General features: G+C 44.5%; 1 protein-coding gene across 16 annotated transcripts in view; it reads left to right on the top strand.

The window, feature by feature from the left end:
- The first annotated feature begins 7,895 nt into the window (after window positions 1-7,895).
- Window positions 7,896-21,941, top strand: part of GPATCH8 (G-patch domain containing 8) — an 81,297-nt gene continuing 67,251 nt past the window's right edge. For all 16 annotated transcript variants that reach the window (XM_088655878.1, XM_088655875.1, XM_088655877.1 and 13 more), the window contains exon 1: window positions 7,896-7,968. Coding sequence is in view for 1 of the 16 variants with exons in the window: in XM_035136457.3 (XP_034992348.3) it covers window positions 7,924-7,968 (45 nt within the window). In the remaining 15 variants the exon portion in view is untranslated. The remainder of the gene's footprint in view (window positions 7,969-21,941) is intronic.

Here is a 21,941-nt window from a genome sequence, read left to right on the forward strand (position 1 = left end):
CCCAGCTCCTGCCCACCTAGCAGTTCGAAAGCACATCAAAGTGCAAGTAGGTAAATAGGGACCGCTCCGGCGGGAAGGTAAACGGCGTTTCCGTGTGCTGCTCTGGTTCGCCAGAAGTAGCTTTGTCATGCTGGCCACATGACCCGGAAGCTGTCTGTGGATAAACGCCGGCTCCCTCGGCCTATAGAGCGAGATGAGCGCCGCAACCCCAGAGTCGGACACGACTGGACCTGATGGTCAGGGGCCCCTTTACCTTTACCTTAAGTTTGTCATAGGTATGAGCTTTCGTGTGCATGACAAACAAAAATGACAACCTTAGCTGGTCTCTAAGGTGCTACTGGAAGGAATTTTTTTAATTTAAAAAAAAAAATTCAACCACATCAGACCAACACGGCTACCTACCTGTAACTAAACACTGTTTAACATGGTGAAATTTTGGCTCGTTCCAGGCCTTAAAGCAGATCTAGTTCACATAGGAGACCATAGGACAGTATCTTGTGAACTACACAATATTTCTTTCACAAGATGGGGGAAGGTTAGGCTGTGGGTAATGAAAATATGTTCCATACAAGGCCAGCAGGTGGAAGAGTCACCCACACGAATATACTGTACTTTTAAAGCAGGCGTTTTGCTCCAGTGTGTTGAGTTTCACCACATAATATACAAGAACCCACATTCATGAATGTTTTGAACTGGTTCCAGTCTAAGGCTGTGTACATATACCCATTTACTCTGGCTCCAGTGCGTTCCCACTGCTGCTGTTTGAAGCCTTATACACATGACGTCGGCCACAATCCATATGTATCCTGTAGTTCAGGCACCCCCAAACTGCGGCCCTCCAGATGTTTTGGCCTACAACTCCCATGATCCCTAGCTAGCAGGACCAATGGTCAGGTAAGATGGGAATTGTAGTCCAAAACATCTGGAGGGCCGAAGTTTGGGGATGCCTGCTGTAGTTCCTCAAGAAATACTGATGTGTTTTCTTTCAAACCAACTTCCACCCAGTTTGAAAACATAAGGCAGCTTCATTAACAAAGAGGGGTTTTTTTGGGGGGGGGGTTCAGATGTGGGGAAACCAGACAGGAATTAATGCACATCAGGGGATGGCACCCCTGGCCCCTATCTGGTGTGGACAGCAATGTGTAAGGCAGGGGTAGTCAACCTTTTTATACCTACCACCCACCAATGCATCTTTATTGATGGAAAATTTCCTTACCGCCCTCAATGGAAGGCGGATTCAGCTTGTGCCATAGAACCCCCTACCGCCCACCTAGAATCCTGAATCGGCCACAAGTGGGCGGTAGGGACCAGGTTAACAACCCCTGGTGTAAGGTAAGGTAACGGTAAAGGACCCCCGGACGGTTAAGTCCAGTCAAAGGTGACTATGGGGTGCAGTCCTCATCTCGCTTTCGGGCCGAGGGAGCAGGAGTTTGTCCACAGACAGCTTTCTGGGTCATGTGGCCAGCATGGCTAAACCGCTTCTGGCACAACAGGACACCATGATGAGTGTCAGGAGTGCACATAAACACTGTCTACCTTCCCGCCACAGTGGTACCTGTTTATCTACTTGCACTGGCGTGCTTTCGAACTGCTTGGCTGGCAGGAGCTGGGATAGAGCAACAGGAGAACCATTGAGCAGACTTGAACCGCCGACCTTCCGATTGGCAAGCCCAAGAAGCTCAGTGCTTTAGACCACGGCGCCACCTGCATCCCACAGCAATGTGTAAATGTAGCTCAGCGGTACAGGCCCCAGGTTCGATCCCTGGCATCTCTTTTAGTTTGGGATGCAACTACCGGTAACAACCTCTAGCAATTTTAAGCCAGTAATGTGTACATAGTCTCTGTTAGTCTAATTTAGGACTCACTGAATTCACTGTGAAAAGCTGTGTACTAGTTAAGATAGCCTGGATCCAACTCATTATCTTTTGAAATACGAAAAAAGGACAGAGAGGTGGTGTGGCTGCAATATGTAAGAATATAATTATGCTTGCATATGCTTGATTTGGCAAAAATTCGGGTGCTTTTTCGTTAACTGTTAAGGATAATCTAACCTCTGTTTAGGAAGGCGCCCACCCAAAGTCTCAGTACTAGACCTCAAAGAATGGAGAGGTGTATGTCCGAGAAGGTGTTCCCACAGATAATCTGGACTCAATACTATTTAGGGCAGGCACAAGGGACCTATGACTTGTGGTGGGTGGACATTGCAATAGACAGATTTCATCATGCCCTCTGGGTCTCCTTTCAACATTCAGCTGTTCAGCGAGAAGCAGCTGAGAGGGGGACGACTCTGATGTGCAATTTCAACTTCTTCCGTATGCTGTTGGACTACAAATCCCACCACCCCTAAGTGTCGGCCATTCTGGCTAGGACTGATAGAGGTGGCAAGCCAATAATAGAATCATAGAATCATAGAGTTGGAAGAGACCACAAGGGCCATCCAGTCCAACCCCCTGCCGAGCAGGAAACACCATCAAAGCATTCTTGACATGTGCCTGTCAAGCCTCTGCTTAAAGACCTCCAAAGAAGGAGACTCCACCACACTCCTTGGTAGCAAATTCCACTGCCGAACAGCTCTTACTGTCAGGAAGTTCTTTCTAATGTTTAGGTGGAATCTTCTTTCTTGTAGTTTGAATCCATTGCTCCGTGTCCGCTTCTCTGGAGCAGCAGAAAACAACCTTTCTCCCTCCTCTATATGACATCCTTTTATATATTTGAACATGGCTATCATATCACCCCTTAACCTTCTCTTCTCCAGGCTAAACATACCCAGCTCCCTAAGCCGTTCCTCAAAAGGCATCGTTTCCAGGCCTTTGACCATTTTCGTTGCCCTCTTCTGGACACGTTCCAGCTTGTCAGTATCCTTCTTGAACTGTGGTGCCCAGAACTGGACACAATACTCCAGGTGAGGTCTGACCAGAGCAGAATACAGTGGTACTATTACTTCCCTTGATCTAGATGCTATACTCCTATTGATGCAGCCCAGAATTGCATTGGCTTTTTAAGCTGCTGCATCACACTGCTGACTCATGTCAAGTTTGTGGTCTACCAAGACTCCTAGATCCTTTTCATATGTACTGCTCTCAAGCCAGGTGTCACCCATCCTGTATTTGTGCCTTTCATTTTTTTTGCCCAAGTGTAGTACTTTACATTTCTCCTTGTTAAAATTCATCTTGTTTGCTTTGGCCCAGTTGTCTAATCTGTTAAGGTCATTTTGAAGTGTGATCCTGTCCTCTGGGGTATTAGCCACCCCTCCCAATATGATGTCGTCTGCAAACTTGCTCAGGATGCCCTCAAGCCCATCATCCAAGTCATTGATAAAAATGTTGAACAAGACTGGGCCCAAGACAGAACCCTGTGGCATCCCACTAGTCACTTCTCTCCAGGATGAAGAGGAGCCATTGATGAGCACCCTTTGGATTTGGTCAGCCAGCCAGTTAAAAATCCACTGAATGGTAGCATTGTCTAGCCCGCATTTTACCAGCTTCTTTACAATAATATCATGGGGCACCTTGTCAAAGGCCTTGCTGAAACCAAGATAGGCTACATAATATCTGGAGTGCCATGGTTCTGCATCCCTGCTCTACACAAAGGTCCAAGCAGAAGGGAAACTGTCCCTGCAGACTTGTGTCACTTGCAAATCTACAAGAAGCAGTCTATGCATTTCACAACTGCATTCATGCTATCTTCAGGAGGCTATTGCATTTCGAAGCGAGGTTTTAAATAGATGTAAGGTAGGGCTTTTTCAGTTGTGTATTTACCTTACTTGCTTTCTTCTGCTGGGATCACTCAGTTTGTTTCATTTTTTTGCACAATCAGGATAGATAATAGGCTCTGAGCTGCTGCTTCTTCTTCTTCTTCTTCTTCTTCTTCTTCTTCTTCTTCTTCTTCTTCTTCTTCTTCTTCTTCTTCTTCTTCTTCTTCATACTTTGTACACATAAAAGTCTATAGAGAAAACGGAAGGCAAAATTTGAGTGGGGTTACTAATAATTGAGCATATGACCTTGTTTCCAAGGCTGTATGCCTCTATGCATGTGTGGTTGTGTGCCAGTGTATCTGTTAAGGTTGTGATTGGGGCTGGCCCTGTCCACTTTAGGGTCTGGCCTTGGCAGGGGTTGGACTAGATGGCTTTTGGGTCCCTTCCAACTCTACAATTCTATGACTACTGGGATGCAGACCCCACAGCTCTCCACTAGGGTAATGCTGTTATTGGCCCGAAAAAAAGACTTCTCACCCCTGGTTTAGGGCTTTAAAAAGTTCACGATCAACACCTTTAATTGAGCTTAGAACAGACATTATACATTCGTGACAGCACAGGCTTGTCAGCAGCTGAGCAACCATATTCTGAACCAGCTGAAGTTCCCAGAACATCTTCAAGGGCAGCTGCACATAAAGCTCATTAAAGCAATCTAATCCAGAAGTCACCAAAGCATGAATGACAGTAGCTGATCCCTGTCTTCCAGCAGCGGGAGCAGTTGCCAGGCAAACTGAAGTTGAGAAAACCCATTCTAGACCACAGTCGCTACCTGGGCATCCAGGAGCAATGTGAGCCCTCCTGGCGTCTGCGGTGTTGTGGTCCTGATCCCCAAGGGGGATCCCCAAGAACAGAGATCTCCCCCACCAACCACTAGTCAGCTGGGCCCCCTGACATTACCTCTGCCTTATTTGGACTAAACTGGTGTAGAATGTGGCTTAAGACATGGGTGGCATATAAATGGAGGCCACAAGGTTTTAGTGAAACATAGATAAACGTTTGCTAAATTGATAGAAAATGAAGGAGTTTATAGTAAAAGGGTCCTAAAAGATCTACCTTGGATTCCTGTAGTCGTCCCTGCACTGTGGAACGCCCTCCCGTCAGATGTCAAGGACATAAATAATTCTACAATCTTCTGTAGACATATGAAGGCAGCCCTGTGTTGGGATGCTTTTTTTTGGTTTGTGGCTGTTCTTTTTAGCTGCTGTTGCTGTTGTTGTTGTTGCTGCTGCTGCTACTGCTGTGGTTGTTGTGTTTCTATACCAGGGGTCAGCAAACTTTTTCAGCAGGGGGCCAGTCCACTGTCCCTCAGACCTTGTGGGGGGCCGGACTATATTTTGAAAAAAGAAAGAAAGAACGAATTCCGATGCCCCACAAATAACCCAGAGATGCATTTTAAATAAAAGGACACATTCTACTCATGTAAAAACACCAGGCAGGCCCCACAAATAACCCAGAGATGCATTTTAAATAAAAGGACACATTCTACTCATATAAAAATATGCTGATTCCCGGACCATCTGCGGGCCGGATTGAGAAGGCGATTGGGCCACATCCGGCCCCCAGGCCTTAGTTTGGGGACCCCTGCTCTATACATTATGTCGGAAGCCACCCAGAGTGGCTGGGGCAACGCAGTCATCAGATAGGTGGTGTATGTGTGTGTGTGCGCGCACACACACACACACACACACAGAGTGTTTTTTTCTGGGTGTGTGTGTGCAGGGGATGCATAGCCCTAAACATTTTGTGGATCTTTGTACTGTATTTATTCCCCCCGATTTGAACTATAAAATGGTGATTTTCTTGAGTCAAAATTAGAGTACCCCTATACATTTTTTTGGAAAAAGCAACAGAGAGAGAGAGAGAGAGAGAGAGAGATTTAAATGGATAGAATAAAGAGTTTTTAGGAAAAGAGTTTTATGTTTCTGATCTATATCAGGGGTCAGCAAGCTTTTCAGCAGGGGGCCGGTCCACTGTCCCTCAGACCTTGTGGGGGGGCCGGACAATATTTTGAAAAATAATAATGAATGAATTCCTATGCCCCACAAATAACCCAGAGATGCATTTTAAAGTAAAATCACACATTCTACTCATGTAAAAATGCCAGGCAGGCCCCACAAATAACCCAGAGATGCATTTTAAATAAAAGGACACATTCTACTCATGTAAAAACATGCTGATTCCCGGACTGTCCCGATTTAGGTGATTGGGCCAGATCCGGGCCCCAGGCTATAGTTTGCCTACTCATGGTTTAATGTGTCGCGAGCAGCTAGTGATTCTCGGGCCCGATTAGATTTCTGAAGTCTGTGGTGTTGGGTTTGATTCACAGAGGGGTAAATTAGAGAACAACAACAGAACCTCCAGGGCTATTTTGATGTCTTTTAAAAGAAAAAGAAATCATATCAATGAGCTGCTCATTAAAATTATTATTATAGATTGATGTGTATATTTTTTGATGTGTTTTATGTATTGTTTGTGACTTTTGTAATTGTGCTATTGCTGTATTGTTTTGATCTTCGACTGGAAGCCGCCCAGAGTGGCTGGGGAGACTCAGCCAGATGGGCGGGGTACAAATAAAAATTATTATTATTATTATTATTATTATTATTATTATTATTATTTATATTTCCCCTGGCAGGGACTCAAGGTGGCTTTCAGATAAAATAAGAACACCTTAGAAATATAAGGGGAGGGGACAAACAGAAAGTTACAATAAAAACAGTGAATTTCCAAAAGCCTGGTAGAACTAGGTCTTCACCCACTGGCAAAAGAACAAGAAGGAGGGAGGCTGTCTAACTTCTCTAGGGAAGGAGTTCCCAAGTTGTCCGGGAGCAGCCACCACCGAGAAGGCCCTCTCCTGCATCCCCTTCAAGTGTCCCTGTGAGGGTGGCAGGAGTGAGAGAAGGGCCTCCCCCCCGAAGTTCTCAAAACGGGTCAGGTTCGTATGAAGGGAACAGAGCCTTTCAGATAGCTTGGACCTGAGCCGTACTCAATTATGAATTAAACAAATTATAAAACCCAGGATTTAAGAGTAGCTACGACGACTGGGTGATTGCCTGCATCCACCCCCACTCCCCTGACAAAAGGCAGTAGCACTGGAGATGAGTTTCCTTTCCAGCTCAAGTCTTATTTTGAAGATAAAAGGCAATTTTATGGAATTTTAAATATTAAAAAAACACACACCCAGCAATGGAAAATGAGCAAGGTGCCAGCTAAAGAAGAATGGCAGTTTAAGCTGATGGAACATGCACAGCTTGCAGACTTAACATATAGAATAAGAAAAGAAGAACATACATTTAGAGAATATTGGAAAATGTTTATTGAATATATGGAGGGGAATTGTGTACACTTGAAAACGTTAGCAGCATTAAGATAAATCCAAGAGTGTAAATACGTTTTGATGGATGTAATAATGGAATACTGAGTGGTTTCGTTTATGTAAAATATGCAGGGATTTATGGTATGCAAAATGAACCATGGAAAGAGAAGGGAAGTCACTGATATTTTAAGGATGCTTAAATGAGTATTCTAAACTGTAAAAAAATTAAAATATATACAGTAAACACCCCTGGCAGCCCCAGTAAACTGCTCTATTTTTCTGTTGACGTTATAGTGCTGCAGACTGCGGGGGTTACCACAGCCCTGCAAGGCAGCCCACCGCTTCTGTTGTAGGTCAGCTCTTTCGGCCGCAAATCATAAAACAACCGAGGTTGCAGCAAAGGCCAATCTATTTTAATCCTCCCTTCTCGCAGCCCAAACGCGGTATCCAGCCGCGTGCAAAAACAACAACAACTGGCGCATTGCTGACTTGTTGCCTGCTGCGCTTAAATAAATAAAATTAAATAATTCCCCTACTCGGAACGAGACCCGAGTTAGAACGAGTAGGAGCTCCTTTGCAGCCACTCCCCGCCCCGATCCCACCTCCGCTCAAATCCCGGCTTGCCTCCGTTGCTTTTCCCGCGGGAGGCCACCAGGATAGGCGGCCGAAGAGAACCCGGAAGTCGAGAGCCAGCGCCGAGTCTTTTAACAGTGCTCTGTGAGGCGTCCCTGCGCTCTATGCGCGTGCACAGTGCGAAACTAGAACAGCGCCGGGCGCGCGCACGTCGAGCGCGTACGGCCCCCGTTTCCTTCGTCGCAGTCTCCTGACTAAGGTAGAGGCGAACCGAGGCAAAATGGCGGACAGGTTCTCCCGCTTCAACGAGGACAGGGACTTCCAGGTAACCGATGTCAGCGGCGGCGGCGAGAGAGACGGGAAGCCGGCTCTTGGCCTATTGAACCCCTCTTCTTCCCCTCCTCCTTGGGAAGTGGCGAAGCCCCCCCCCATATTTTCCCCTTATTATCCCCTCCCCCAGCTTAGGTTTGCTGAGGCCTCGCCCTAATAGGGGGTCCCCTATCTGCCCCCCCCAAAGAAACCTTGGCTGGATGTTGAGGTGTGTGTGCGAATCCTACCCCTTTGCCTCTTCCCCACCCCCTGCCCCTCGCCCGCCATTCTCCCAGCCAGGTGCGGTGGGGCTGGCTAGTGTGTCGCCTCCCCGCCCCCCCCCAGGCTGGTTTTCCTCCGATCTGGGGCTCCTTCAAGGATTTGGGTGGGATGGCGAGGGATGCGCTCCCTTGTGTTGCTCCACCACCAGCAGCAAGGAAGGCGAGGCGACTCCCTGTTTTGCCGTTCCTATCCGTTGCCATAGGAGATCCGGGGAAGAAAACAGGTCTTGGGGGGGGGGGCTTCGATCAGCCACGTCTTACTCCGCCGCCTTCCCCTGACATTTAATATCGGAGGTTAATTTGAAAGTGCCTAGTTTGTTCCCCGCCCCCCGTACACCCGTCCTTCCCCTCCTTGTCACTCTCCGAGGACAAAAAAGGGAGTCTAGAATAATGAGCGTCTTCAGGCAGTTACTGCTCTTTATTGTGTAACTCCCTGCTATAGATAGGGGTATATGATGTGCATGTGTGTGTGTGGTGCCCTAGTTCAACTATGGGAGTTTTGTTACCTTTCTGCTCGCCCACAAGTTTCATATAAATATGAACATCTGTTTTTTGTCTTCGTTTGTGGAGGGCGAGTGCTTTGGGTGTCTTGTCTAAGGGTCTCCTTTTTTATGTTGAGGTGGTGAGAATGGTAGTACAGAAAATGAAATGTTGAGATTGGGCGACACACGATAGAAAAATAAGGCCCTGGCCATATTGACTGGTCAAGTGGGGGGAGGGGGAGGTCATATCTCTTTACATGAAGACAACTCTCCCTTTTTTTCTTCTTTTTAAAAAATTCCTGACGCTTGCTTTCTTGACACAGAGGAACAATGAGGATGGGGAAGCAAGCCCCAGCTGTCAGATCTCTGTTCAATACCATCCCTGCCCTGCAAGTATCTGGATGAATCTTTTTATTTTGGCCGTTGTTTATTCCCCCCCCCCCCCCGGCTAGACGATAATTGAACAGGAGACTTTGAGGTATAATTTCCAGTTCTATCCACTGAAATTGGAGAGAGTGTACACCTCTATGGAAACTTCAGGATTTTCCTTGGGATTTTTGTCGCACTACTGCCAGACCCAAAGGGGAAAGTGTGGGGACAGAGGGGTGGCTTAGATTGTCAGTTACTGGACTTACTGAGGATACTGCGTTTGGTATGCATTAGTAGTAGTGGCTGATCTTTAGATGGGTGTTCCAGATGGTTATAGTCACTGAGTCTCATGGTGATGGCCTAATTTGATAGGAAAATCATAATTATGCATATTGCATAATATTAGACAGGTGTCTTGACAGAGGGCCTTCCTTGCAAATTACCTCTCGATAGGCTGCAAAAGCTTAAAGTAAACACAATCTGTTCCTTTGGAAATAAACATCCATGTGCAAAATTATGTTGTCCATTTGCACCATTCATATTTCTGCCTCTTAAAACTAGTTGGCATTTGCTACGGTAAGTTTGGGCATCTTTACTATAGCATACTAGCACTGTGGAAAAAGCATTAAATAATGCATAAATATTGGGGTGGTGGCTTTCTGTTATCTGGATGAAAACAAACCCCTTTGCAGCCTCAAAAGTACTGCATTACAGCTGCATATCCTGGTTAACAGAAAATTTGAGTCAGCGGATAGATTCTGACAGATGCACAATATTTTTGGTTTGTGTGTGTGTGTGTTTGTTTGTTTTGCTTTGTTAGATTTTAGCCCCTTTTTAGTGCTATATGAAAATAGCAGTCATTCCGGCAACCCGATTAAGAGGGATTTAGGGATCTTCAAGGTAACTGGGGCAGTGCATGGAAAATACAGTTTAGCATAGATAATTGTGAAATAAGATGTCTGATGGGGGCTGGGATGCAAGGTCTGCCTATGCAGAAGTCATTTTTGAAGTCCTTTCTGCAGCAGTAGGAGCTTCTGAACTTGTTTCAGATCTGAAGAAACCATGTCTATCCTCAAGTTGAATACTGTAGTTATTTCTTTAACTCCCCCCCCCCTTATCTGTCCTCCATGGGGGAGATGCTGCACAGGATTGTAGGATGATGGTAAGCTTTTTAAAGAAGTAGTTTCAATTAAACAGTTAACTTTTGAAAACACAGCATCAAGGTATAGGGCTAGTTCTTGCTAGAGGCAAACAGATGATTCAGGTTTAAAGAGGAACTTATAAAGCACTTAATTTGGAAAGTAACAGAAGGATTGTGACTTGACAGGGTCCACATAATTAACTGCTGATTAGAAATTTGACTTTGGTCTTGTAGATCCAGTAGTCTGAGGGCTTGCTCTCTTTGAAATATAGTGATAGAAGTAGTATACTTAAGGGGCTGTATACTGGACTGGAGTATACTGCGTCCTCATACCAGTATTAATCTTTTAGGTAGCTATTTTGCTACTTCTGCGGAATGATGATGTAATGGTCAAATTGTCTTGGAAGTCCCCTCAAAAACATATTCTCTCTTGAATTGTTTTACTTGATGAGGCTGCAATGTCCTTGTAATTCTAGTTGGAGCTTATTTACCCCAGGTTACTTCCAGTCATGCCTGCTTTTTAACTGGTTCCCTTAGATGGTTTCTTTGTGTTTTCTCAAAAGAGAAGCACAGCATTGTGTTTTTGTTTTGAGAAAGCAAAAGAAAGACCATTTATATTTATCAAGCCGTATAAACGTAGCAAAAGATGTGTAGCTTATTCTAATAGAAGATCCCATTGTACTTAATTTGGCAAGGATTTGAGTGGGTGTGTTAAAGCATTTAATTATCTCTAGTTAACCAGTTCTCATGAAATCTTTAAGCAGAAGCTCTATGTGTGCAAATTCATACTTTTAATGGAGAGATGTTACAGGGACACGTTGTGATATTAACGGAAGAGGCATCAGAGGATGACTGAACCAAGACTATTGTAAAAAAAAAATCAATAATTTGGTAAGTTTTTAAATTCATGATGATCCTCAGTTGTTAAGGTTAGAAATGTAATATACTTAAGGCATATACATGGCTCCCTTATAACTAAATTATCAGGGTGGATTACAACAAGAATAAAAACAGAGAAAACAAAACTGTAAGGTAGACCAATAACAGTTAAAAGCAGCCCCCCCAAAGTTGCAAAGATTTAACTGACTAGAGCAGATTAAAAGGCTTATAAAAATAAAAGAAGGTATATTCTTGGCCATGGGTAGGCAAACTAGGGCCCGGGGGCCGGATCTGGCCCAATCACCTTCTAAATCTGGCCCGTGGACAGTCCAGGAATCAGCGTGTTTTTACATGAGTAGAATGTGTGCTATTATTTAAAATGCATCTCTGGGATATTTGTGGGGCATAGGAATTCGTTCATTTCACACCCACACACCCCGCCCCTTCAAAATATAGTCCGGCCCACCACAAGGTCTGAGGGACAGTGGACCAGCCCCCTGCTCAAAAAGTTTGCTGACCCCTGTTCTTGGCACTAAAATGACCTATTTAGTTTATTTAATTTATTTATAAATATACTTACATACCGCTATACAGTGGTACCTCTACTTACGAATAACTCTACTTACAAATGTTTCTACTTATGAATGGAGCTCCGTCCGCCATCTTTGATGCGGTTTAGATAGGATTTTTCTACTTACGAATTTTTAGATAGGGTTGCTTCTACTTACGATTTTTTTCTCCCAATGCATTCCTATGGGATTCGACTTGCAATTTTTTTCAACTTACAAATGTGCGTTCGGAACGCATTAAATTCGTAAGTAGAGGTACCACTGTATCATAAAAAATATAGAGAAAGATATAGATAAACAATGATAAGTGCTAGACAAGCCTCCCTGATGAGGGCATTCTGTAGCTGAGGTGCCACCACTGAGAAGGTCTTTTCCCCAGTAGCCCCCTGTCACACCTCATCTCTTGGCAGGGCACCTAAAAAGGTCTTCAGAAGATGATTTTATGGCCTAGGTTGGTACATAAGAACAGCCTGCTAGACCAGGCCAATTAAATGCCAGTGGGAAACTGGTAAGCAGCACAAGAATACACCCTTCCTGTGACTTCCAGCCACTGGTATTCAGAAGCATTACTGCCTCTGGCTATGGAGGCAGAGCAGAGCCGACTTGGCTAGTCTCCACACATTAATCTTTCGGGTACTCTGGTCTCAAGTCGTAAAAGGCTTTAAAGGTCAACAACAGCACTGTGCATTCGGCCTCGAATGGACAGGGAGCCACTGAAGTTGGCACATCACCAAAATGATACTGTATAGTCTAAGGTGCACAAAGCATTCACCGAATCATCTTTATATAAGAACTGCCAGTGACCTATTGTAATATGGTTTTATCTCTTAAGCAATTTTCAGTAATACTACTACTCCTCCCTCTCTCCCTTCCTGTTTCCTGTTAATTTCTTCTAGTGGTTACTAGAATGATTGTTCACTATAGGTAAACAGGTGGGGAGAGAATCTACCCTCAGTGACAAATTGGTTGTTCAGAATTTGGGATGTGGTCTATATGATCAAATTTTATTGTGTATTTGAAAAAGAAAATTTAGGATCTTGTTTCAGTCATATGTGTTGGGTCTTCTAAGCATTGCATTTATTATGGTGAATTATGTTTCTGATAAGGTTTTGCAATATATGGTTGTAAGGTACGCTAATGAATAGAGATTTTTTTAATGATTTAAAGTCATTTGTATGCCTTTATAGGAAGCTTAAACTTTTCTATAGCCTACCTGTCTCTTCATAGTTCTATCCTTGACCTTCACTTTTCCACCCTAAGATACACAAAGGTCTACTACTACCTGTCCTTTCTTCTTTACTTTTTCCTGTGTCTGGATAATCACCAGAAACTTACTTGGTTCTGTGATTTTTCTCCTGCAAATTCTTCATGCATTGTATATGTAACAATTTTTTTTAATATTCCTGCCTTGTTACCCCCATATTTATCATTTTGCTTTTCCTTATATTGTGTCAGTCAGTGTTAAAATTGAGGAGGTAAGCTCCTTGTTTGAGGGGTCTACTGCTTTTGCTTATTTTATTGTTTAAAGCACCTACTACACAGAGCCTAGGGCTTGGCGATCAGAAGGTTGGCGGTTTGAATCACCGCGACGGGGTGAGCTCCCGTTGCTTGGTCCCTGCTCCTGCCAACCTAGCAGTTTGAAAGCATGTAAAAGTGCAAGTAGATACATAGGTACCGCTCCGGCGGGAAGGTAAACGGCATTTCTGTGTGCTTCTCTGGTTCGCCAGAATCGGCTTAGTCATGCTGGCCACATGACCTGGAAGCTGGAAGCTCCCTCGGCCAATAGAGTGAGATGAGCGCCGCAACCCCAGAGTCGGTCACGACTGGACCTAATGGTCAGGGGTCCCTTTACCTTTTTGGTGCTATATAATAAACGTAAAGCAAGATATTAATCATAGTAAGATTCCAGGAATATTGCTAGAATATTGCAACAGCTTGTATTAGGACCTTGCTTTCCTCCCATATATTCCTATCTTAAATTTTGCTTTCCTCCCTTATATTCCTATCTTAAATTCAGCCTGCAACCACATAGATAGTGTGGAAATAATGTGGTTAATTTGTCTGGTTTTGTCATGCATGCCAGATGTTTCTGTAGTCTGCGAGGCATTACCATAAATTCTGAATAGCTTTCTGGGTTACAGCATTGTAATCTCTTCAAAGTCTGTTGCTTAGTCTGAAAATGTTTACCACCTAAAAACTTAACTACTTCTAGTCTTTCTCTTCTTAAAAACATGTTTCTCTGTGACCTTTACAAAGTAAGGCAACAAAACTTACTAGCCCACCTGCCCTCATTTACAAAGTTGATGATTAGTGCCTAAAAAGAATGGGGTATTTCATTTATATCATGGGCAAATAGCGGGTGAAAAATCCCTTTAAGCCAGCAAGTTTGGAAATATGCTGACCTAACCCACAGATCATGTAATCCTGATTTCAGAAACTATATAATCATAAGATAAACTGGGTCAGTGAGTCAAAAGCAGGCTAGCAAATATCCTGCAGGTGACCAGGCAAATGTGAGTTGCCTTCAACAGGGAAACTTTACCCACAAAGGAAGTTAGTCCTTGCATTCTCTTTTCTTCCGTAAGAGAACCAAACTCTGGAGGAGATGAATGTGACCCCATTGACTATCTGTTAAAGAACCGGTTTGGGCACTCCTGTGTGAACGCTTAAGAGTGGTTCTGGATAGCACCAGATGATTAAAAGAGTTAAATGCATCTCTGTAAAAAGCTGTATCGGTCCTACCTCTTTCAAGGATTCTCAAACTTGCCTCCACACAAGTCAAACTCAGCTCAGTGCACATCCTGGGAACTCGCAAATTGACCTCACAAACAGACCTTGCAAACAGGGACAAGGATTGCTGGAGGAGACTGAAGAGAGTGAGCTTGTGTCTTTTGGAGCCTGAGGGTGCGTGTGGTTGATTGCTATGTGGGAACACAGGATCTGATGGGGAGGCGTTACAGCTGAGAGGAAGCCAGGCTGAGGGAGGAGTTAGCAACCAGCATCAGTCAAACTTATCTCAGTGCAGATCCTGGGAGCTCGCAACCAGAGCTCACAAACAGGCAGGTTTGCAAGGAAGTTTAGTGGGGGAGTTTAAGGGGGAGCCCAAAGTTCTGTCTCTTGGTGTGCGTAGGACCAAAGACATGGGAGGGCAAGGGAGCTGCTGCAGTGACCTGTAACACCTGTGCCATGTTTGTCATTCTGCCAGAGAACAAGCAACAGTACACTTATAGCAAGTGCAAGCTGGTTGTCATGCTGGAAGAGAAGGTGCAGCAACTTGAGGCCCACCTAGCCACACCTCAAGCAACAGGACAACATGCAGAGTTACTTGATACAGCTGAGTTGACTGGGATTGAGCACCAAGATACGATGGAGTGCCCCCAGGGTGGAGAAAGATTGCCCATTACAAGAGTCTAATCCACGGTTAGCAAACTTTTTCAGCAGGGGGCCAGTCCACTGTCCTTCAGACCTTGTGGGAGGCTGAACACCATGAGCCCTGGTGGCTGCTTACCTGTGTCTTGCAAGCAGCAGGGGCTGTCGTCGTCGTCGGGACAATGCGCGGCGCGCAAAAGGGCTCTGGAACGGGGCTGCTTAAAATGGCCGCTCGAGCGCTGCTGCTGCTGCTGGCACCAACAAAGCCCAGCCCCCATCCTCCTCTAGGCAGGGTGGGAAGAAGCCAGGAGGAGGGAGGGAGGAGGCGCTGCCGCCGCTGTGTGAAGGAAAGGGAAAGAACATGCAGAAGGCAATGGGGCCTGATCCGGCCCATGGACCTTAGTTTGCCGACCCATGGTCTAACTCCTGGAGGAATGTGTTGCACAGAAGTAGGACAGTCACAAAACACACTTGGTCATTAGAGTTGCAAAATCGCTTCCATGCTCTTACCTTGGACATGGATTCTGGGCCAGAGGAGCTAGGACAGCAGTTCCAGCCTTAGAAGACACGAAGGTGGCTGTGAACGGTGCGGTGCACAGGATGATTATTGCCACTCCTCAGAGGAGAAAGAGACAAGAGGAGATAGATTTGGAGGAGTCTTTTTTTCCATTCCTGATCTAACCCCATCAGATCCAAGGCTACTGATCGTGAATGAGTATGCTGATAACATACATGCTACTTTCCATGGAGACAACATTAGAGAAAGGGAATTGCAGCCTAGAGATGACAAGCTGGGAGGAAGGAGTAGGAAGTAGTCAAACCATATATTTCTGGCCTTTGTAATTTATCCCAACAATATCAAAATAAGCTCCAATAAATAAGAGGGGAAGACTCGAGAACGACAAGCAGACCTCAGAACACTTCAAGCAGCCTTTGGAAGGCACAGCCCATAGAATGATTCCTGTTACTCCCTGTAGAACAAGTGAGGTCCCTACAGACTGGAGGTGGGCAAATGTCCCCATCTTCAAAAAGGAAGACCCAGGTTACTACTGACCGGTAAGCTTGACATGCTGAATAGGCTTCCTCGCGAGAAAAGGGAAAACTTGGCAGCTATGATTGGGGGCTGCATCCCAAAACTGAGCTCTTGGGTTGCACAGTTTTCCCTGTGCTTGCAGGTTTCATGCACAAATGACTTGCAAGGGATTCCTCTTGCTGCAGTGTCAGGCCTCATTCTGCCTTATTCCATTGATCAAACTAGAGGCAGAATATGAGGTAACAGCAGAAAGGAAAGCTGTCTCCTGCTGCAGCCTTAAACTGAAACCTGATTGCTCATTATTTGTTTCCTCCCAGATAACGGAATGTGTTAGACAATGGGAGGGATATATATATATATATATATATGCCACAGTAAATCTTAACAGATTTAGGATTGTAGGAGAATCTTGCTGCTTTCTTGGATAAGATTTTTCCTCTATAACCCCATCTTTAAGGGTACCCAAGCCTCATTTTGAGTATGTCAAGCTGCAAAACTCTTTGAAGCTCACATAATGCTGCTGTAGTGCAGATTTGAAATGTAGGGCAATCATCCCCCACTCCACTTTTATTGTATGCAAAGACAAAGAAACTGACTGAAGGGGACAGGTGCAGAGCAAGCAGATTGCCTCTCCATCAGTGATACCTCCTGCTGTAGCCCCCATGTTTCTTCTGCTATCTTATGACTGTCTCATTTGTTCCAGCTCTTTTCTTGCTGTCCACCCCCTCTTCCATGCCTTGGTAGCTGCATTTGTGAAGCCATGTTTTAAGGGCTGTATAGAACTTGAAAACAACCAGTTCCCACTGAAGAGCTTTCAGCTCCATTTGATAGGCCAGGCGAGGGAAGAGAGGCAGAGGCAGGCTTTGATTATTAAGCAGTGAGGATGGGCTAGGAGGGTAAAGTGAGGTGAGGGTGGCTTAAGAAAGGCTTTGCAAAGGAAGAGGGACTTGGAGAGGCTGTGTCAGCATTGTGTATAGGCACTTGTGTAGGATAGTAGAAAGACACAGAGGTGGGCGTGGGAGAAGGAAACAAAGGGAGCCAACACAAGCTGAATTTGCACAGGCTGAAGGGAGTGGATAATGCCAGGAAAGCTTCATGAAAAATTGAAGCTGCTGTAGAGCAAAATCAGAAACCCAAGTGAGGAGCACAGAGGCTAAAGATGAATCTCAAGAGTAAAATAGGGAGGTACAGCTAGAAGGCAAGATGCCCATGGAAGAAAAGACTAAACAGGAGGTGATGGTCTGTTGACTAGGGATTCAGAGTGCAAAAAGCAAGCTGTGGAGATTCTGAAAAGGAGGAAAGTTTTTGGCTTTGACTTCTTAGATGTGGGAAAGGAAGGTAGGCAGAAGACACAGTGGTTGAGAATGGAGGAAAGGCTGCTGACAGTGGCAGGAGAGGGTGGGGTTCAGACGAAAATCTGAGTTTAGTCGCCACTGTGTAGCAGGCTGCTTCTAAAGAGATTTCTAGACGCTTTTCACAGTGGTTTTGGGCAAAAAAGGAATGGTGAAACAATAGAATTTATTCCTAGAGAACTTAATGACTTTATTCCTAGAGAACTTAATGACTGAAGAGGATGTAAGAGTTTTCTAATTTAACGCATAACACATTTCAAAAATTTCTAGGGTGGTTTACAACAATTCATAAAATGGTAATTAATTTTTTAAAAGTTTGCAACAGTAAAAGAGGCAGTACAGTAGAACCTCGACTTACCACTACTCCTACTTGCGAATAGTCCGACTCACGACCGCAGCAAACCGGGAAGTAAATACCGGGTTTGCAGCGATTCGCCAACTGCACATACTCACAAGTGGCTGCTGCTGTCTGCACATGCGCAGAACAACGCTGCTGCCGAATGTGCACACGCAGAACGGCGCTTCTCCCAGCAACCTGGATCAACTCACAAATGGACCTCTGGAACGGATTTGGTACGTGAGTAGAGGTTCCACTGTACTAAAAACATTCACAATAGAAATAAAAGCACAAATCAAAGGTTAAAAGCCTAGGAAGATAAAATGGTACTAGTACCTGAAAGACACCTTAAAAATACATTTCTAAAGGAGCTAATGTGTTGGCTTGAGTTTCAGACTAGACCTCAGGAGACCTGGGTTCTAATCCCTCCAGACCTAAAAAGGTGCTGGATGATCTTGCGCCAATCACTGCCTGTAAGCCTAAGATATGTCATAGGATTGTTCTGAGGATTAAATGGGAGGGAGAACCATGCACACCAGTGGATATATGAACAGTGAGCCTCCCTGGAGTGAAAATTTTACAAAGGAGTAACCACATCTCTGTATTGTTGCCTACCTTATTTTGGATTGCAAGTGCATCCAGAGAAGAGCCTCTGAGGAAGATCTTGCTGTGCAGACAAGCTGATGTGGCAAATTACACTACCATGTAATGCTCTAAAGTAGGTACCTCCAAGGACTAATAAACTACCTACCAATAGTTGGTTGGCATCCATCTGTTTTGGGAGACAGTGGAAGAGTGCACCTTCAAGGGTAAAGTCAAACTGTTGGAGAGGTACAGCAACTGTTGTGTCTGTAGAGACTGATATGAGAGAGACATGTTTTGTTGCAGCTGGGGCAGATGAAGGTGTCGGGTTGTGCCGATGAGACTTTGCTTCTTTCTGTGCTCTTCCTAGTGGTCATTCCTCCTCTGGCCTCTGCTGTGGATACACAACCTGGCTGTCTCCAGGCACTGTGGTTGTCTGCACACAGTGGTGTTCATGTTGCCAGCCTTCATGTCACGTTTGCAGATATCTTTGTAATACAGAGTTGGTCTGCCAACAAGATTGGTGCCTGACGCCAGCTCCCAATAGAGGATCCTGCCATCTTCCATTCTGTGGACATGACTAAGCCAGCATAGATGTCACTGAGACAGGAGTGCATTCATGCTGGGAATGTGGGCTTGGGAGAGCACACATTTGTTTGAAAAACTGTTCTGCCATGTGATGTCAAAAACCTTCCTGATGCAGCGCATGTGGAAGGCGTTGAGGTGTCGCTCCTGACAATTGTTCCCGGTAGTTGCCAATGACTCACTTCCATAAAGCAGCGTGCTCAACGCGCAAGCCTGGTAGACCTTCATTTTGGTGTTGGTCATTGGTATTACATTTTCCCATACCCTTTTGGAGAGGTGAGCTGTTGCCATAGTTCCCTTTCACATATGCTGCTCCAGCTCAGCATTATTGGAGAAGTTGCTGGTTATGGTGGAGCCCAGGTGGACAACATTGCTTATCACCTCAAGCATGTGGTCACCATTGCTGATGTGTGGCGTGCTGGCAACGTTCTGACCCAGGCTGATGGTAAGACCAGACTCCATGCAGGCTTTGGGCAAAACAGTTGATGAGTCTCTGTAGAGCTTCCCCAGAGAGTGCTGTCAAGGCTGCGTCATCTGCAAACACCATCTCTCGGATAACAGCCCGCTACTTTTGTCTTGGTGTAGAGACATGCCAGGTTGAACAGACTCTTGTTGCTCCTTTAGTGGATGTACACACTGTCTTCACCAGGGCGAAGAATATGTCAAAGAGAGTTTCGCTTCGCTGTTTATAGGGAAGGCACCTGAAATTATTAGCCATTTCATTTTGGCACCCACAACCTAGGTCCCAGGAGGCACATGGCTCCTAGCATTCCTGTCCCAGTTTCTAACACTAGTGTTGTGGTACTTTCCTTGCCATTTGCTAAGGACACAGGAGAATCATGCGCACTGCCTTGGGCTCCGTAGAGGAACAGTAGGATATTTTTTAAAGATTTTTCTTATTTTTAAAAAACCATCCTTGCGACAAAACAGAGCCTTTCCACTTCCCAGGACCATATGTCACTGCCTTTGATTGTGCAGCCTGCATGCTTCATATTTGCTTAGGGGGGAGTGTTTGTAAAATGAAGCACACCAAAGAGAAATCTATCTGCTCATGCAGTGTCACAAAGGAAGATCACTTGCTTGAAGACATAAGTGTCCAGAACACTCTGGAAGCAATGGCTAGTAGCTACAGAGCAGAACAGTGTCCTTTCATGACATGAAAAGATAATGTCCAAGTTGTTAGACAAGTCTAAATTGTAATGAATTTGTACTAAATTTGTACCATAAGAAATATGATACATGATCTACTGCCATTTATAAAATTGAGACTTAAAAAGCCATGTTTTCTTGCCTTTTGTTCATTCTCTCACATCTCTCACTTTTGCTGTGAAAGTGAGATTTTAAGAATTTGGTTTAACCGATGCCTGAATGCAATATGCACAAACGTATTAGAAAATATTTTTCATACAGAGTATAAAGTTAAATATATTTATATTACATACAGATATCACTTAAACCAAGTTATTTTAGTGTCAATAAGCACATAAAAGATATAATTTTAACGTGATGATTCTCATCTGACTTTCGTTTCATTCTACTTAATCGCTGGCTACTCTGTGAAGTGTCCAAATATTGTTTGGCTGTTCTGTCAGGAAAATAATAGGTAAGTGTAAATGACAGGATTGATGCACCAGGCTCCAATACTGGGGCAAGCATAGGAGGTATCTGAAGAAGTGTGCATGCAAACGAAATCTCATACCAAAATAAAAACTTAGTTGGTCTTTAAGGTGCTGCTGGAAGGAATTTTTTTTTATTTTGTTTCAAGCATAGGAGAGTCAGAGTATCAGATGTCAGTGGCCAAACAAAGGTATTTTTGCATATTGATCACAGGCAATCTTCCACCCACAGTCTGAAGTAGTATAGTTGATTAACAGTTATACCACGTGTGGGATTTACTGGCCTGGTCAGGGAAAACCCGGATGTATGGCAACACGATAGAAAAAGCAGCGAAAACAGCTAAAAAGGCTTAAAATCACTTTTTGAAATATGGGGTAGCCAGGATTGTTGGTTTTTTTTGGAGGAAGTAGGTTATTTCCTGGGGGGACAGAACCTTTGATTTGTATTGATTTCTACTTATTTGGAGGGGGCAACTGTCCCCCTGACCCCCCAAGCTATCCACATAAGGGGGCACAGGAAGGAAACAAGGTTGGAAGGGGACCACGATCAAAAAAAGGTTGGGAAATTCTGGTCTTGACTAGGTTTTAGAAGTATAAATTGTCAAGAGACAGGCTGGGGTGACCCAGTGGATCATGTACCCTTGTCCCTTTCCTGTGATATGAAATGAGACGTGCCTAAAAGTGCCCTTGATAAGCATAACTCCTTTTGAAAGGCTCTAAGCAAGATGGTTCAGCACCTTGCCTGCTCTTTCAGGAACAGCTTTGAGGCTTTAGTGGATGGTAAACTGAACATGTTAACAGTGTGTTGCTGTTGTTCCAAAAGCAGTGCAATATTTTGGTGGAGGCTTTCAAGAGATGTTTGCACAGATATATATCAGATACAATTGGCTTCCTTCAGCTGTACTTACATACAGGTTGCTTTGATGTGGAAAAGGGATGTTGTAGACAAGATGATCCAGAGTTAAAGTTCAGTTTATTGGTTTGCTACGGTAGGTATGCGGTGTTTACTTTTCTAAAAAATTGGTAATTGTTTGATGATCCCTGGGCTTCTGAGATAAAGGCAAAAAAGAGAATATTTTTAAGTCTCCATTGTTCAGAGCAGTTTATTAACCTTGTTTGTGCTGTGAACACAAATGTCTTATAGTTCTACTAAACTAATGCTTGGAATATTTTGGCTCGCTCCCCCCCTTTCTTTGCCTTGTCAAAGTTTTAAATCAAATTAAGCTGCATGGGCAGAGGAAGTAGTGCCTGCATCTTCTACCAGTCTGCTGTCTGTCAGTGCCTACCTGCAAATCCCTGAGCATTTGCCCACATGGTTTGATTTCATGGTGATGTCAGATTACTTGAGGGTGGGCAGTCCCACTCTGCCCTGGCTTTATATGGACCATTTGGTT

Source organism: Zootoca vivipara, chromosome 12 (assembly GCF_965207765.1).
Source record: "Zootoca vivipara chromosome 12, rZooViv2.hap1.1, whole genome shotgun sequence".
In the NCBI taxonomy this organism is placed as follows: domain Eukaryota; kingdom Metazoa; phylum Chordata; class Lepidosauria; order Squamata; family Lacertidae; genus Zootoca; species Zootoca vivipara.